The following is an 18,022-nucleotide window of genomic DNA, read 5'->3' on the forward strand; positions in this document are numbered from 1 at the left end:
CCATTTTAACCTGGACTTCTATAAGCTTATGCCTGTCGCATTACACAGCTTAGCAGCATCTAGCTCTAAATGTACAAATGTGTCACTTTATCTAAAGTCCGGAGTGGTTTGGCTACAGGCTGTAACCTCTCAGGGACTCCTTTTCCTAATGTCTACTTGTATGTTGAAAGCTTTATTCCTATTATGTCATGTGTATTACTACTGTAAAGCGCTATATAAATAAAGATTTACATACCTATAAATAAAGGGGTTTGTTAATGGCAGTAAGCAGACCGTGCAATGTGAGTGTAGCCAAGTCCCCTTGGGCTACTACTTCTCTGGCCCCTCTAGCACTGTAAGTCCCAGTAAAGAGTGGGCAGTGTTGGGAGCAAAGCCCGGGGTACTGCCTTCAGGGAATAGAACCTGTAATATCTATGATGTACCCAATAAATCCCAGTTATACCATCTCTGGTGTGATGTTTGGAGTGTGAGACCACAAGAAGAGTTGCCCATGAGGTTCATCCTGGCTGCAGCAGGATCCTCCAGGCCTGGATGCCCCTGGTGCTGACCGAAGAACCATCCCTATCCTGAAGCCAGGGTCACGAATGGTGTGTGAATGACTCCAGGTAGCTTAACTCGTGTCTCACCTCTTCCAAAGCACAGACAAGTCCTTTTCTCTTTCTTGGTTTTATTGAGGGAAAACACAGGGAGATAGGTGCTTGTAGATGGAGTGTGGGGAGAGAGGGCTTCTCTGTCTGCTGTGCAGTGTATCAATAATGAGACAGTGTAAAACAAAAAGGCCTTGCTGGGGTGATAGCAGGCAGTTACTCACTCAGAGTCCAGGGTCAAAAGGAAATGAGGAGTAAGGGTCACACTAGATAGGAAGTGGGACTATACTAACTGTCAGCAAGGACAGGGGGGTAGGAATAGCCCACTCTCAGCTAGGAGAATATGAGCTGCAGGCAACCAACACAGGCTGTGTAAACGACATGTTGCAATAATGTTGCATTTTACATACAGCGTTGCTGCTGGGACAGGGGAAACTGACAGGCAACTAAAGAAGGGAGAAATGAATCCCATAACTAAAGGGGAAGACAGAGGAATATGGAATCTAGTTCCAGGACACTCCCCGTCTGGTATCTGGAGATACCACTATTTTAGGTATGTGTGGAACATATGTGCAATACAACATAACATGCAAAACTCATGTCCACATAACGATGGGATACCGTCCGGTACCACCAGCTTAAGTCCTTGTCATCTCGGTAAGGTAGGTGAATGCACAGCTCTAGGTTAGCTTGATGCACCACAATGTCTCTCAGAGTCCATAGAACTGGTAGCCAGTTCTTCTTTGTGATAGTCCGATTTTGGCATTAGGAGGATAGTCTCTGTGATAGGTCTCAAAAAGGTCTTAACGACCCCGTTCTGGGTCACCCGAACTTCCACTTTGCGGACCCTTTCATCTTCGCTTGGGAAGGTTTTGATTATAAGTCCCATGGGCCACTCGTTTCTTGTTACCTGTTTGTCTTTTAACAAAACCACGTCTCCTACTTGGATGTCCGGTTTAACCGTTTGCCATTTATGGCGTTCTTGGAGTGTCACTAGATACTCGCGTCTCCAGCGATCCCAAAATGTGTTAGCCAAGTGCTGCACCTGTCTCCACTGTCGCTTGTACATATCCTTAGAGTGGAAGCCTTCGACTGGGGTGGGGATGTTCCCTACTTTCTGGGTTAGCAGCATTGCTGGCGTCAAAATACTTGGCGATTCTGGATCCGTTGACACTGGAATCAAAGGCCTAGCATTGATTATCGCTGATATTTCGGCCATGAATGTGGTTAACACTTCGTGAGTGAGTCGAGTCAGGTTGCTTTTTAGCATCATAGAGTCCAAGATACGCCGGACTACCCCGATCATGCGTTCCCATGCTCCGCCCATGTGAGAGGAGTGAGGAGGATTGAATGTCCACGTGCACTCTTGGTCGCGCAAGTATCTTTTGATACTATTGTCTCTATTATCTTTAGTGTCTATTTGTAATTCCTTGCATGCTCCAACGAAATTGGTACCACAATCGGAGCGTATTTGTTTAACTGGTCCTCTGACTGCAAAGAACCTTCTGAGGGCATTTATGAAGCTTGAAGCATCCATAGATTCTATAACCTCGATGTGTATAGCTCGTGTACTCATGCAGGTGAAGAGTACCGCCCATCGTTTGCTGTTTGCTAGTCCGCCCCTAGTTCTACGCGAGATGACCATCCAGGGCCCAAATACATCAAGTCCTACATAGGTAAAGGGGGGTTCTGTATTAAGTCTGTCGACAGGTAGATCCGCCATCCTTTGGTCTTGGCTTTTGCCTCTCAGCATTCGGCACCTAACACATTTGTGGAGATTACTGGCCACGCACCTTTTCATGCCAACGACCCAAATGCCCGCCGCCCTAATGGCGCCTTCGGTGAAGTGTCGTCCCTGATGCATGACTTGTTCGTGGTAGTGGCGCACCAACAAAGTGGCGATGTGATGCCGGCCAGGGATGATAAGAGGGTGGCTTTCCTCCCTGCTCAGTTGGGACTTATTGAGGCGGCCTCCTACTCTCATGAGGCCGTCGTTGTCGATGAAGGGATTCAACTTCCAAAGTGGACTGTTTTTGTTAACACTCTTCTTTCCGCGAATGCAATTGATCTCTTCCGCATATGTTTCCCTTTGAACATGACTGAGAACAGTTTCCTTAGCCTTTGTAATTTCCTCTACGGTGCGCAGCTCTTTGCAGATGTGCCAGCCGTGGCAACCGGTAGTTTTACCGTCTGGTGTCTGGCGGAAGGAGGAGGCTATATGCCCGAGATGGGCTACTGTTCGCAGAAGGGCCGTCCACTTTGAGAAGCGTTGGAATCGATGTGATCCGAATGCGTTTTTGTGCGATACATTGGTGAGTACCACGGATACTTGTGGGGGCCTTATCTCCGTATCCTTTTCGGGATCCACTAGTTCAAAATCGTCAACTGGGGTTGGTAGCGTTTCCGCAGGCTGCGCAAGAAACATTGGTCCTGTGAGCCACGACGTATTCTGCAGTTGAGATGCGGGTACTGATCTGGTGGCGTGATCTGCGGGATTTTGCTCTGTGGGCACGTGGTGCCATTGTTCTGGTTGGGTTGACTTCCTGATTCTTTCTACGCGGTTAGCTACGTATACGTAGAATCTCCTTTTCTTATTGTAGATGTATCCCAGTACCACCTTGCTATCTGTGTAGAGTTTGACGGCATCTGGTTTGCTGTCCATCTCATTCTCGATAAGCTCCGCCAGTTCTACTGCTAGCACTGCACCACACAGCTCGAGTCTGGGTATAGTATGGTCAGGTTGTGGCGCCAGCTTAGCTTTGCCAAGGATGAACCTGATGTGGCAACTTCCATCCACGTCCGTGGTTTTTAGGTAGGCCACCGCTGCTATAGCTTTGGTGGAGGCATCTGAGAACACGCAAAGCTCTTTGCTGTGTGCGGCGGTGAGAGATATAGGTGAATAGGGGCGTGGGATTTGAAGTTGCTCGAGGGCCTTCAAGGAGTATTTCCACGTTTCCCACTCTTTCCGTTTTTCTGGAGGTAGTGGGGTGTCCCATTCCTGTTTTTCGAAGGACATTTCTCTGAGGAGGGATTTCCCTTGTATAGTGACAGGAGCCACGAATCCTAGCGGGTCGTAGAGACTGTTAACGGTGGACAGGACTCCGCGACGTGTGAAGGGTTTTTCTTCGATGGCTACCTGGAACGTAAAGGTGTCTGTTTTAAGATTCCAGCTTATCCCCAGGCTCCGCTGTATGGGAGGCGTGTCGGTCCCCAGATCCAAATTCTTGAGATCTGGTGCTTGATCATCTGCGTGAAACGCCTTCATCACTGTGGCACTGTTGGAAGCTATTTTGTGCAACCTTAGGTTGGCCTTCGCTAACATCTTTTGTGTCCTCTTGAGTAGATCTACGGCTTCTTCTTCGGTGGGAACTGATTTTAATCCGTCGTCCACATAGAAGTCTCTTTCGACGAAGCTCCTGGCGTCTTTCCCGAACTCTGCTTCTCCGTCTTGGGCCGTTCTTCTGAGGCCGTAGGCTGCCACTGCAGGTGATGGGCTGTTCCCGAAGACATGCACTTTCATGCGGTACTCCGTGATTTCTTTTTCTACGTCGTCATCTTGGTACCACAGGAATCTTAGGTAGTTACGGTTGTCTTCTCGCACAAGGAAGCAGTGGAACATCTGTTGAATGTCTGCGGTTACGGCGATAGGTTCCTTGCGGAAGCGAATCAGCACTCCCAGAAGACTGTTCGTCAGATCCGGCCCGGTGAGGAGAACATCGTTTAGGGAGACTCCCTGATGCTGAGCGCTGGAGTCGAATACCACTCGGATTTGGCCAGGTTTCTGGGGGTGGTAGACGCCAAACGACGGGAGGTACCAGCATTCTTCGCCTTCTTTCATTGGGGGCGCCGACTCTGCATGGCCACTGTGGAAGATTTTTTGCATGAAGGCCACAAAGTGTTCCTTGGTCTCCGGTTTCCTTTGTAGGTTACGGCGGAGCGAAGCGAGCCTAGACATAGCATGGTCTCTGTTGTTTGGGAGGCGTCTTCTTGGCGAGCGGAAAGGTAGCGGGGCCACCCAACTGCCCAATTCGTCCTTGAAGAGCTCCTTATCCATTAACCTCAAGAATTCTTTGTCTTCCATTGATGGCGCCTGTTTGTCGTCGTCCTTTGTTGTCTGGAACACCGTACTCCCTAGGTCATTGGGGTATTTTCTTGCCACAGGCGCGTCTCCGTAGTTCCTTTTGGTCTCGAGCTTCTCGTGGACCTGAAAGTGGTTCGGACAAGGTTTGAAGTGAGATATACGACCGTTCTCCAACAAGTTCGTCTGTAGGGCGCCTACGTTGTCGGGTCCTCGTATCCTGTCTATGCATACTTCTCCAACTACCACCCATCCTAGATCGAGCCTTTGGGCGCTTGGGCCGTTGTGGTCCCCATTTCGCTGTTCGCGGATCTTGTGTGCTCTCATGATGTCTCTGCCAAGTAGCAGCAGGATCTGGGCATCTTCGTCTAGTGGTGGGATGTGATCGGCAATGGTTTTTAGATGGGGATGGTGTCGCGCCACGTCTGGCGTGGGGATCTCAGTCCTATCTTCCGCCATGTGATTGCACTCGATGAGTGTGGGAAGGGGCATGCTCACTTTGCCGTCTATTGAGCATATGGTGTAGCCATTCACTCTTCTCCCTGTAGTCTCCATTCGCCCTGCGCACGTTCTGAGAGTGTACGGAGAAGTACTGTCTTGTATGCCGAACATATCGAAGAATTCTGACCTGACCAGCGATCGGTTGCTCTGGTCGTCGATGATTGCATACATCCGTTTGGCTCTTTGGGGTTGTCCCTCTGGGTGCACTGCTACCAGACATATTTTAGAGCAAGATCTACCGTCGTCTCCTTCTCCGCATACTTCTGTGCATTTGGATGCTACTGACGTCGGGGGGGGTGTGTCTCCCACTTCTTCCTCCCCGCCCTGCTTTGTCGGAGGGTTAGGGGCTTTGCTTGCTTTGGGCTTCATAGCTTCCGGGTGTAGAGCGGCTATGTGCCTGTCGCTATCGCACTCTGTGCATTTCATAGCTTCTTTGCAGTCCTTGAATAAATGAGTTGTGGAAGCACAACATTTGAAACAGGCTCCCCATTCCCTGAGTAGGTTATTTCGCTCCTCTATGGGTTTCATCCTGAATCCGAAGCACTTGTTAAGTGGATGCGGCTTTTTGTGGATAGGGCATTCTTTGTTAAGGTCCCTTGGTTTTTTGTCCCTGTCGGCCGTCTGGCTGGGACTCGCGTGGGTCGTAGGGGGCACATCCGTCCTGTGGACCGAGATGGGTGTTCTGGAGTCCTTGCACCTTGCTGTTGACCTTTCGTTCCTCGGGTGGCTAACGCTGGATGTGGTTTGCGCCCCTAAGACGAAGCTGGGGTCGTTTCTTGTCTTTGCCGCTTCGCAGATGAAGCTCACGAAGAATGAGAATGGGGGGAAGACAACCTGCTTCTCCCTTTTGTATTTGGAACCTTGTGAAAGCCACCTTTCTTGGAGGTTGAAGGGTAGCTTCTCCAGGATGGGTCTCACTCCACGAGCTGAATCTAGGGCGTTGAGACCTATTAAGGAATGGTCTTTCCTTGCAAACTCCAGTTCTTGCAGCAGGTCTCCAAGATCTTGTAACTTCGAGTAGTCTTTATTCGTGATCTTGGGGAAGCTCTCGATTCTTTTGAAGAGTGAATCCTCGACTGCTTCAGGGCTGCCATAGGTCTCTTCTAGCCTTTCCCACACTAGGTCCAGACCTACTTGGGGTTGATGTGCGTTTGCCGTCCGAAGTCTCTGCGCTTGCTCCCTGGATACGTTCCCCAAGAACTTAACTAACAGGTTGAGCTCTTCCCTTGCTGAGAAGTCCAAGCTGTCGATTGCGTCTTTGAACGTGAACTTCCACGTCCGGTAGTTCTCAGGGCGGTCGTCGAAGCTGATGAGTCCTGCGTGCACCAAGTCGCGCCGGATCATGTACTTGGCTATGTCTGTCAGAACTGAGACGTCGGCGCGTTTGCCCCGTTCTGAGGTAGTTGCTGGGACGGTCTGTGCGGTCGCCTCTTCCTTGACGTGGACGCGTGATGGCTGCTGGCCAGTGTGAGGGGCTGTTTTCTCCCGCGTGGGTGTACCTGGATTACGAGCCTGTTGTGGTGCATCCGTGTGCGCTCTGGCGTGTGGATCACTGTTGCGGCTGTGGCTATCCCAGGCAGCGTGTGCCATTGACGGAGCAGCGTCTTCTCCTCGTGGTCCAAGCGAGTCTTCGTTGTCTGTGGTGTCGCTCCCTCCGTGTTGAGATGGTGCGCTGGTGTTTACACTGAAGAGGCTCCTTACATAGTCTTCAGTGCGTTGGGCTGGATCCCCTGAGGCAATCCGTCTGTAGGGTAGCTCCCCGCCGTCCTGTCTCGCAGCTGCTTCTAGGACTTCGGCTTGGGCTATGGCGGCAGCGGCGTCTTCTTCTTTGCTTAGAGCCTCTAGATCCGCGTCTAATTCGGCCTTTCTACGTGCATTGGCAGCGGCGGTGGTAGCCGCGGCGGCGGCATTGGCAGCGGCGGCGGTAGCAGCGGCGGCGGCATTGGCAGCGGCGGCGGTAGCAGCGGCGGTAGCAGCGGCGGCGGCATTGGCAGCGGAGGCGGCGGCGGCGACCTGCTCCTCCTCTTCTATGCGCGCCTTTTCTGCCCTTACGGCTGCCTCTCTCCGACCATATTCGGCCCGGGCACGTGCGGCCTCTGCAGCGGCTCTCGCCTTGGTAGCGTTTGTGCTTGCGCTGGACGCGTTAGACTGCGCTGATCTTGCTGACCTTGATGAGTGTCTGGATGTGCTTGAGCGCTGCGATGCGGTTTCCAGCAAAAGGTCCTTTCTCCTACTCTCAGCCTCCGTGATAGTGGTACGTACGCGGCTGTGTCGTGCCAGGTCAATGTTGCTCTGTAAGTCTCTTTCTTGCAGGCTTTCGCTGGTGTTGGCCCTGGTCAGGTAAGTAACGTATGCCTCTGATAGCTCTTGATAACGCGAGTGATCAGTCCTTAATTGCGTTATTGCCTGCTCGAGCTGCTGCGCATAGTTGCCAATACTAGTGACATTGCGTATTCCCAGTGTGGTTGTTTCCCAGGCCAACTCTAATTTAGCGCGGTGCGCTTCAATGTCGCTCTCATATTTTTCGCGGGCCTTTTGTGTCAGTGTGACTGTCCGTTTAGGCCTTGCGCCTGCCTGCGCCTGTTGCAGTTGCGCGGCGGTCTCTGTGTCTGAGAGATCGCTTTCCTGCGTGATGTCTGGTGAGGCTCTGAGTTCTGCCATGCTGTAGGTGTGTGTAGGCCTTTTGCCAGTGCGTGTGGCGTGCGGTCTTTACCTTGTCAGCGTAGGGCGTCTGTCTCAGATGGTGCCGAGCGGTGTCCTGCAGCGTGCAGCGTTGGGGTAGCTGTGCTTACAGGTGTCCGTAGGCTCCTCACTGTGGGGCTGAGCAGCGGGTGGACTCAGACAGAGAAAAAGGCAGTTAGGTTTGTGTGTACAGTCTGTTTGCAAAGCTGCTGCCTTGTGTGCAGGGACTATTCTGAATAGCATAAAGTCTTTGAGTAGTAGCTGCTGTGTGATTCCCCAACACAGGTCTTTGTTTTACTATCCTGAAGCCAGGGTCACGAATGGTGTGTGAATGACTCCAGGTAGCTTAACTCGTGTCTCACCTCTTCCAAAGCACAGACAAGTCCTTTTCTCTTTCTTGGTTTTATTGAGGGAAAACACAGGGAGATAGGTGCTTGTAGATGGAGTGTGGGGAGAGAGGGCTTCTCTGTCTGCTGTGCAGTGTATCAATAATGAGACAGTGTAAAACAAAAAGGCCTTGCTGGGGTGATAGCAGGCAGTTACTCACTCAGAGTCCAGGGTCAAAAGGAAATGAGGAGTAAGGGTCACACTAGATAGGAAGTGGGACTATACTAACTGTCAGCAAGGACAGGGGGGTAGGAATAGCCCACTCTCAGCTAGGAGAATATGAGCTGCAGGCAACCAACACAGGCTGTGTAAACGACATGTTGCAATAATGTTGCATTTTACATACAGCGTTGCTGCTGGGACAGGGGAAACTGACAGGCAACTAAAGAAGGGAGAAATGAATCCCATAACTAAAGGGGAAGACAGAGGAATATGGAATCTAGTTCCAGGACAATCCCTGATAGTCTGTCCGGGTGCCTCCCTATACCATCGCAGAGCACTTAGGCCTTCTGTTCTACCTCACGGGTATGCACCTGCACCAGAATACACCGGTAGCTATATGATCTCACTTAGGGTTGGGGGAAAAGGTGCTCCATGTGTTTGAAATTGCAGCTCAATATACTATATCCGGCATTTAAGGTGGGCTTATTATATGGTGGTAAACAAACTTTCTCAAACTTAAGTAACACTTTCCCTTGTTTTTCTTTTAAGAATTTTGAAAATTGCAGTACACCCTAACAATACAGTGATCTAATGATACATATACTTAACTATATAAATGAATTCCTATTTGTAATACATATAATAATGTCATCAAATTGTGGTCTGCATTTTAACTTACCCTTGACTGTAGTTCTACTTTTGTCATGTTATCATGAAATAAATTATTGTATTTTAGAAAGATTTTTATCACAATAAAAACAATCATGTTATGATAGTGTAGCATGACTGCATGCCGGCCAATTTGTGGCTCTCAATGCTCACAAAAATTCAAAGTCGAACTGTGAAATAATAGTAAAATAATAATAAACACCAGTCAACAGGATGTAATACATTTGCCATATTATTCCCTCTACTTAAAATAGTTTTCCTTAAAAGATGTTTGCTAAGAGGTTTTTTGGCAAAAATCACTCATCCTGTTGTATTCTGCCGGACCCTGATTTTATGGAACATTAGTGTTTGTCATTAACAGGATTTGTTGTGATCACATGTATGGAATTCGGTTCAGAAAACCTTATCAGCAGGCCACACCCTAAAAGCTTTACACTTCTTTTTCATCATATAATTTAAGCTTATTTAACGTAACTGATTGCAGTTATAAATATACAGCTGTCGCCCACTTTAAATTCCCCCAGCAAACAGCGTCTCATGGGTTTCATCAGTGTGGGGTTGGTTATACTGCATAGCCAGTATAACTAACCCCACACTGATGAGACCCATTAAGGTCAAAACGGCTGTCTGTCAGTGGGTTTACTGGCTATGTATCTTAACCCTGGCTGTGCTCAAAGCTGTGACCATGCAGCAAGCTTAAGCCTATAGGGAACCATGTTAAAAATGGTTTTGAAGCAAAAGGTGGCACTGTGTGCTCTTTTGCATGTCATTTCCCAGAATCCCTTGCTGCAGTGGAAGTGCTGTGTGCTGGGTGATAATGGTGAAAGGCGGGGTTGCAGATCTGTCTAAGACATGCAAATGAGCATACAGTAATATTTTCATTTGCTATATAATATATATATACTGTATATATATTCCAGAGACAGTGAACTCGTTGTAGGTCGACGTGGATCATCCAAGGTGCATACCATTCAGGTGTCAGCAGAGCAGCACACAGGTATAGGAAAAACAAGACAGACACTCCAAAGTCTCAAACGGTGAAGTTTATATATCTTACAGTATGTAGAAAAGTATCACTTTTTCTGAAAGGGCTTTGAAAGACAGAGTTCAGTCTTGGGACAGTGTGATTATGAGCGATGTGCATAATTAAGTCTCTTGATGGCCATCACATACTGACTTAAAGATGATAGACTCAATTGTGTGCATATGGATCTTTTTTCCACCTGTTCCGGCACACTGGAAAACACTGCGCACTACTGTCCTGGCACCACATTCACTCTCTGCAAATGCACTCTCTCCCACATGCCTGAAGCTACTGTAAGGCACAACTATTTCCTGCAGGACATTTTCCAAAACAGGTCCCATTAAACAGTCGGTCAACGAATTGGACATTGCCTCTGTCTGAAATATAAATGCTACAACACTGGCACATTACTAACCTTGCATGATCTGCCATTATTTCTTTATGCATTCTGTATTATTCATCCATACACCCTTATCTGATCTTCAGATGGTGACGCACTTTGCAGAATTATGTTGGCAACAATAATTGCTGACCAGCAGTAACTCACAGGCATTTGTGAAGACAATGGAGGGACAACATTTGGATCCACTAGCTATTTAAATTGGTCATTGGGGTCAGAGATATTACAAGAAAAGGCAGAGGGTTAAGGAGAGTAATATAGAAAGGCACTGTAGATACAGTAGGAGTAAAAGGCCAGGAAAAGAAGCTTGGCATGGATAACAAAGAGAAATAGAATAATAGAAGTTGTGAAAAAAAGGATAACATGAACAAGTTTGATTATTATGTGTACCATGCAAGTGTCAATAAGTCAACCCATATATTGGTCTGTGGTGCATAGAACATCCCTAGGACTCTGAGAATATGTGTATATGGCTCATGGGAGTTGTGTGTTTGTGTACAACTGATTTGGGATTTGTCTATTCCTGTTTCTAGGTGTGGGAGGGTCTTTGTATGCTTTAAGTGATATTAACAAACTTTTCTTGTAACAGATTGAAATATCATTCATATTGTTAATCAGTCCCTATGAAGGAGACATTTGGGAACAATGGATCTTAGGTTGAAACGAACATCCATTTTTAATTGTGTTTGCAATGTACCTTTTCAATGAAAGGCGTTGAACAGAAGTTAGGGACATCTGTAGCATGTGTCAAAGCTGTGGGGAGTTTTCCTGGTTTGCTTTGCTAATTTTTCCACAAACATATTAAAAGATTTGCACTTTTCTTTTTTTAAACAAGCAAACTTGATGAAAGATGAATGCTCATTTTTTTGTGTCCACGCCCCGCAATTAAATACTGTTAAAGTACAGACCCTATCATTGAGATTGTGAGTGAAGTTTCATAGATTGTCTACCAAGTTGTGGAGCACTATTGTTAAATTGGTTATTGTAGCTTTAAATGAATTACTACAAACACGACTATTGTCAGTGTTAATATTCCTGCAGTGACATCATGGAAACAATTAACAGCTTTGGGATCATCAAAGTTCCAAATGCGGCTCACTCAGAAAATATGATATTAAATATATATTTTTTCCAACGAACATTTACAGTAAATATACATTAACAACTCAGTAAATCATCAGCAAGATGCTATAAATAGTAGCCTTACGTATTTCTAACAGGAAGCGTTATGAATAGGGCCCTGCTAGTTACCATTCTATTTGTGTTTCAGACATGCTTCTGTTGCTTGGAACCAGGTACTTCTCACATCATTTTTCCTGGCATTCTTCAGCTACGCAGCAGTTTTGCTTCACAGTATGCCTGCTATGTCTCCACTGAAAGGCGTATTAAGATGTGAAATTAAATTATTTCCCATTGATACTAACAAGCTTCTTGCTGTCTTTGAGGACCCAGACTGAAAATGGTTCATCCAATAGATTGGTGTTATCCAGATGGTCTGTATTCAAGTAAAAGAAAAAAGTAGTGCCACATTCTGGTCCATTGCACTGCGGATGGCTAAATGTATAGTTGCAGAATGTCTTGAATGCCCTCAGCCTGAATATGAATTGGTGCCTTATGGGGCAACTGCTATTGGATGCAGGACACAAAGAAGACATATTGACAGCTGTTTGTGACATCTCAGCTAGAGATGTATAGGTGCCACTACTCTAAGCATTTTGGATTTTGGAATATTACCACTCTTGAAAATGAACCTGATGTCCTCTATATTCTTAGGATCTACACTGAAAGCAGCCAAAATATCTGTAAAGCATCATTCTCAATTAAAAGTTTATTAAAAGTTTCTTCTCACTATTTTTTAACCAATACTAACAAGCAATATGATACTGTTTTTTTGTATTGTTGTTTCAACAGGCCTCTGCCATATTCTATATAGGTCCATATTCTGTAAAGTACGCTTAACACGCAATGTCCAATTTGGGGCTATTGGTCACTTTATAGAGAGCCTCAATATTGTTTTATTTTTATTTTTTATCACCATCTCCAGAAAAGTAAGCTTCAGCAAGTTTGAAGTTTACAGACATATTCCAGCAGAGTATATTTAAAATAAAAATAATGAATATCAAATATTTTGGTGTAACACTTAAGCCTGTTCATTTACCATAGCAGACTAATTTTTATACTTGGAGCATAATACTATTGGAGTATTAAATTAAAATATTTTGTGGCATTTTTAAGTATTACTTTAATTGTCTGAATATTGTTTGCTTAACAGAAGACACAGACGAAATATTTAAATAATAGGAAGCTGAATAAGAATCTGAAACCCTAGAGCTGAGAGGGATTTTGTAACACGCAGCTAAGTAATTATTAATACCTTCACGATCAATCATATGAAGAAAACAAATGTAGTGCCCAGCTTCTAGGTAAAATTGCAAATTAAAAAAAGCTATTTTTTTTTCAAATAAATCTTTCAAAAAAGAAACAATTGATCATGTTTCTAAAATATGTATACAACAAGTACAGTATTGACCCCTTCTCTTACCCCCTGCACAAAATAAGGTTTTCCCCAGATGTGATTTTTCACTCCATGTATTACTGTACTCTGTTCTGACAGTGCTGTTAACTTGTTCAGTGTTTCTATTCTATTATTTAAAAAAAAAAAAAATCAGATCATTTTTGTACACTGTGTGTTAACAGTTGATTATAATGTACAGTTGTTTCCTATATCACCACGAAGGAAAACCAGAAGAAGAATTTGAGAAATACTGTAGGCTTTGATGTTTGCCAGGGCTGAAAACAGAGAAACAAAATAAATGGAAGTGATAACTGCTGCATTAAAGACAGTCATCCTTCAGAGAAGTGTGGATGGATACTTGTGAGTGAGACTAACCTTTTCTAAGTGAAGCCGGCAGCCAATGAATGTGATTGCCCTATACTGAGCAGACTGCCCATCAACAAGGAAGCCTGCCCTATAAATGAGACTACCAGTAGGAGAATGTCCTATATTAATTAAAACAGACCACCAGTTAGTGTGTGATATACACAAGCGAAACTGCCCTACAGCCCGTCTATTAGACTAAGATAAGTTAACACCCATCATCCACCGTCATCCACTGAATAAAACCACCAGCAAATGATTGAAGTTAGACTATATTGAATAAATCTCTAATACTGTATATGATAATAGGATAGACTTCTGCATGCTTATTGGAGCTGTATATAGAAGTAACTGCTCAAGAGTTAGGGAGATGTGCCATCAATATGAGGGACAGAGCTTTATTTGACTGTCTTATTCCTCTGTCTGTACTTCTTCTCCATGTTCAGTCCCATTTTTTTAATACATTTATTTTTCCTTTCACAGCTGCTAATTTCCGTAATCTGAATGTTTTTTTTTTTTTCAAATGCTGAAAGTACCATGTCGGTTTATCACACCAATTATCTGTCATCAGATCAGCACTGGTGAATTGTGTATACAGCAACAGAGTTTGAATTAACTGGAGGTTAATTCGAACTCTGGCAGAACTGAGTGGTTCAAAAGTAGGCATTTTGAAATATTTTGGTGATTTGTGAAACAATGATGAAACAATCTTTTTCTCCCAAGTAATATTGCAGTTTGATTTCTACAAATTAAAACTTTTTCTTTCACTAAATGCCCGAGATTGCAGCCTTTCTGACACTTATTATACTGTTTTTTTTTTACTTTTAATTAGTATGGCTCTCCGGAGACTGAACAGTTTTACCACTAGGCTGTTTGAACCCTGCAAGATAAGAAGGGAGTGTTCTTTCAGAACATTATTTACATGATTTTAATTAATGATTATAATCTCCATGGTCATTTCTGCAAAAGAGCATTTAATCCCGTAACCAATTGCACGATTTGCATTTTACACACAAAAAAATAAAAACATGTAGGCCCCGCAGGCTTATTAATCTGTGTTCCCCCCCCCACCCCCCCTCAAACAAGACTTATTTTTAGAGATTTTTGGTTTGTTCCTCCTCCAAGTCCCATTTCAGACCATAACACCTGTTTTTCATGCAGAGTCAACTGGTGAAAAACTAAAAGTTTGCTTCTTTTGCCAAGACAGAACATAGCCCTTGGCAAGGTTACCTTTGAAAACAGTTTTTCATGCAGAGACAGTATACAAGCTGCATCGCCGTTGCCAAGATCCTCTGACTAATGAAGGGTCGGAGCAGTAGTGTATTCTTTTCATTGCTAGCGGCATGTATATGTAGCATTCTGCTGAGGAAAGGCACTCTAGCGTTTCAAACAAAAGCTAGAAGTTTAACCTTCTAGGAGCAAGGTCAATGTTAGTTTTGTATTGATAACACAGAAGAAAGCAACTTCATAGGAATATAAAAGACTGCTTCTCTGCAAGCTGAAACTATTCAACAGTGAGTTTTAACTTTTTTTTCATGTAACTCACAGGGGGGACTTTTTTTTTTGTATTTACAAAGTTAGCGCTCAAATAAATTAGCTTTGTGCATCTCTCATTATAAAGCTTTTCTGCAATCTGTTTTGGTTTTCCTTTTTCTTGTTAAAAAGGATGCATAACCAGAATATTAAATTTCTAGATGTAAACAAACACAGATTCGTTTTTTGGTTTTAAATAGAAATTCAACTTTTCTGTTGTTCCCCATCCTTGAAAATGTCAATAAAATATAAGTAAAAAAAAAAAAAAATCAACTTTGGCTTTTCTGAAGATACACATACAGTACTCTCATACTGCATATGTGTAAATTCTATGGTAAACCAGGATTTTCTAAAGAAACTTGTTAGTATGGGCATTTTACATTGCCGCATGCATTGTTTTGTAAGGTTAACATGTGTCAATTGCCGTTACACAGTGCTGACTAATGTCATTTAAGTTATTAGTACAATTACAATGGTTTCCAAGCATCCGTTATGCTTATGCAAGAAGGGCCTGACTAGTATGTTTTAAATGTACAAAAAGAAGCTCTTAGCAGAAAATGACCGTACCGTAATGTTCCTGGACACATGGCATCACAGTTACAGTATATTTATCAAATTAAATGAAATATTTGCTTCATAACAAAAATACAATTTTACATTGTAGTATTTCTTTCTATCTTGTTCTCTTCCTACTGTACAGTATGTTATTTTGTCAGTTGAGACACAGCTACATGTAGTCATGTAATATCAGGGATTATCTTGAAGTCTGATTGGTTCTCTACCATGCGGAAAAACTGTGCTATCCATGTGCCACTGCTAGCAACCTTTTTTTAAACAAAAATAGCAATCTTGATTCGGTTCCAGATGCTTAAGCAACTCGGCCAAAGGGCAAAATAAAATGTAATTGCTTATTTCAAACGTACATTTTAGTGTTGATCAGTCATTGGTTTGTTACATTTCTGTATGTTTTATCAGTTATGGTGATCTTTTACCGAAACTTCAGCTTTTCCCACTGGAGCAATCTCTCCATGCTGCTATCATTAGGTTAGAGCAGGGGTGCGCAAACTGGGGGGCGTGAGATTTTCTGGGTGGGGGGACGGGGACGCGGTGCTTACAGAGGCTCCGTGCTTCCCCGAAGACATTTAAAATAAATGCCGGGGATCGCGCGAGGCCTCTGTAACTTTACTTACCTTAATTTTCCAGCGATGCGTCGCCATGGCAACCCGGTGTCATTTGACATGGGGGGGGGGGCACGAGCAGGGGGTGAGAGCAGGTACGTGAGCGCAGGGAGAAGAGTTTGCACACCCCTGGGTTAGAGTATGAGTCACAACGTTGAAATTCTGAGAGCGTCAGCTGTTACGTGAGTTTTGACGTACGTATATAGCAAGATTGCTTTAAATAATATCAAGTGCCATTATTCAGTAAGTCAGTAAAATACAGTATCTGATATATATCTCTAAATGCTGGTAATGTATGCTTTATTATTTTTTATGACATAAGCACCAGGTCATTATATCACTACAGGAGTGCCAGATATTCATGATTTGTATGTATATATATATCTATATATATATATATATATATATATATATATATATATATATACAAATATATATATATATATACATACAAATCATGAATATCTGGCACTCCTGTAGTGATATAATGACCTGGTGCTTATGTCATAAAAAATAATAAAGCATACATTACCAGCATTAATCCACCATACATTAAAGCATACATGCACTCCCCTGAGGAAGGTCCCGTTCAGCGGACCGAAACGTTGGATATATGTGTAAATTTCTTTAATACAGTTTATAGCTGCTTATACCTTCTGAGTGCTGTTGTCTCCTTACCTTTGCTGGTAATGTATGCTTTATATATATATAGCGCAAATATTTTTATTTTTGGATGAAGTGTGCATTGGGGGCATCATGGAGAGCATGAGTCTGCTCGTAAACATCCATAAACAGGTTGGCGTAGGAGGGCGCCATGTTGGAGCCCATGGCGGTTCCCATGAGCTGTAGGTAGTGGTTCCTCTCAAATCTGAAATAATTCTTATTCAGAATAACTTCCATAAGTAGTAGCAAGTATTCTGGAGGCGTACCCGTATGTGACGTAAAGGCGTCAAATTTGGCTCGAATGGCATCTAGACCCTTCGTGTGAGGGATATTGGTATATAGACTGGTAATGTCCAATGTGACCAAAATGCAATCTGTTGACTCCAATTTGAGATTATTTATCTGCAAGATGAAGTCTGTGGTGTATTTCACGTTAATCTCCATACTGGTAACCATCGGCTGGAGGTAGAAGTCCACAAACTGTGATATCAGATGGCCTCTAGCTGAAATTATAGGCCTTCCTGGCTGTTTTGTTATGGATTTATGTATCTTGGGGAGCATGTAAAGAATAGGCATTCTTGGATATGTTTGCATGAGGAACTTGCCAGTGTCTTCGGTGATTCAGCCATTCTAATCCCCATCTGGATAATTGAATCAATTTCCTTTTTGTATGCAACAGTTGGGTCTCCTGATAATCGCATGTAATTGGTGGTGTTTGCCAGCTGTTCGTCAATTTCCTGGTTATAGTAGTCATATTTCAGCAACACAATTCCGCCTCCCTTATCCGCGGCTCTGATGATAATCTCTTTGGTGTTTTTCAACGTTCCAACTGCATGCCTTTCTTCTTTGGTGAGATTGTTGAAGCTTGTTTTATAGTTTTTGACTCTTCTTCTGGTCTCATTTTCCAAGAGATTCATGAAATCTGCAATGTTATGATTGCCCGTCTGCGGATCGAAGGTGCTTTTAGCTCTGATTACCTTGGTGCCTGTAAAGCGATTTTGCTTGTCTGGCCTAATGAAGACATTTTTGAGCCTCAAATGGCAGTTTAGCTTGTACATATCAACCTCCCAGCTGAAGCTATGATGATCCGCACCGAAACTATCAGCTGTATCAGAGAGGTCAGTGTCGCTTGTAACGTAACCCGGCTTGCCCACTGCTTCAGGTCTTCTTGCACATGAGGCATTCCGTCTCTGTCCCCCACGACCTGTAGTAGTGTCTCCTAGGCCACGTAACCAGCGGTAAACCTTGCGCTCTTTATAGTCTGCAGTGACATGGCGCAG

General features: G+C 44.2%; 1 protein-coding gene across 3 annotated transcripts in view; it reads left to right on the plus strand.

Moving 5' to 3' along the window:
- FBXL17 (F-box and leucine rich repeat protein 17) overlaps positions 1-18,022 on the plus strand; it is a 659,342-nt gene that overhangs the window by 326,860 nt on the left and 314,460 nt on the right. The window contains exon 7 of one of the 3 annotated variants that reach the window (XM_075602073.1): positions 11,761-12,306. The exons of the other annotated variants lie outside the window; for them this stretch is intronic. Coding sequence (XP_075458188.1) covers positions 11,761-11,947 — 187 coding nt within the window. The 3' untranslated portion in view covers positions 11,948-12,306. Of the gene's footprint in view, positions 1-11,760; positions 12,307-18,022 lie in introns of those variants that run through there. 3 annotated transcript variants of the gene reach the window in all.

The sequence above is a fragment of the Ascaphus truei genome, chromosome 1 (genome assembly GCF_040206685.1).
Source record: "Ascaphus truei isolate aAscTru1 chromosome 1, aAscTru1.hap1, whole genome shotgun sequence".
NCBI lineage: Eukaryota > Metazoa > Chordata > Amphibia > Anura > Ascaphidae > Ascaphus > Ascaphus truei.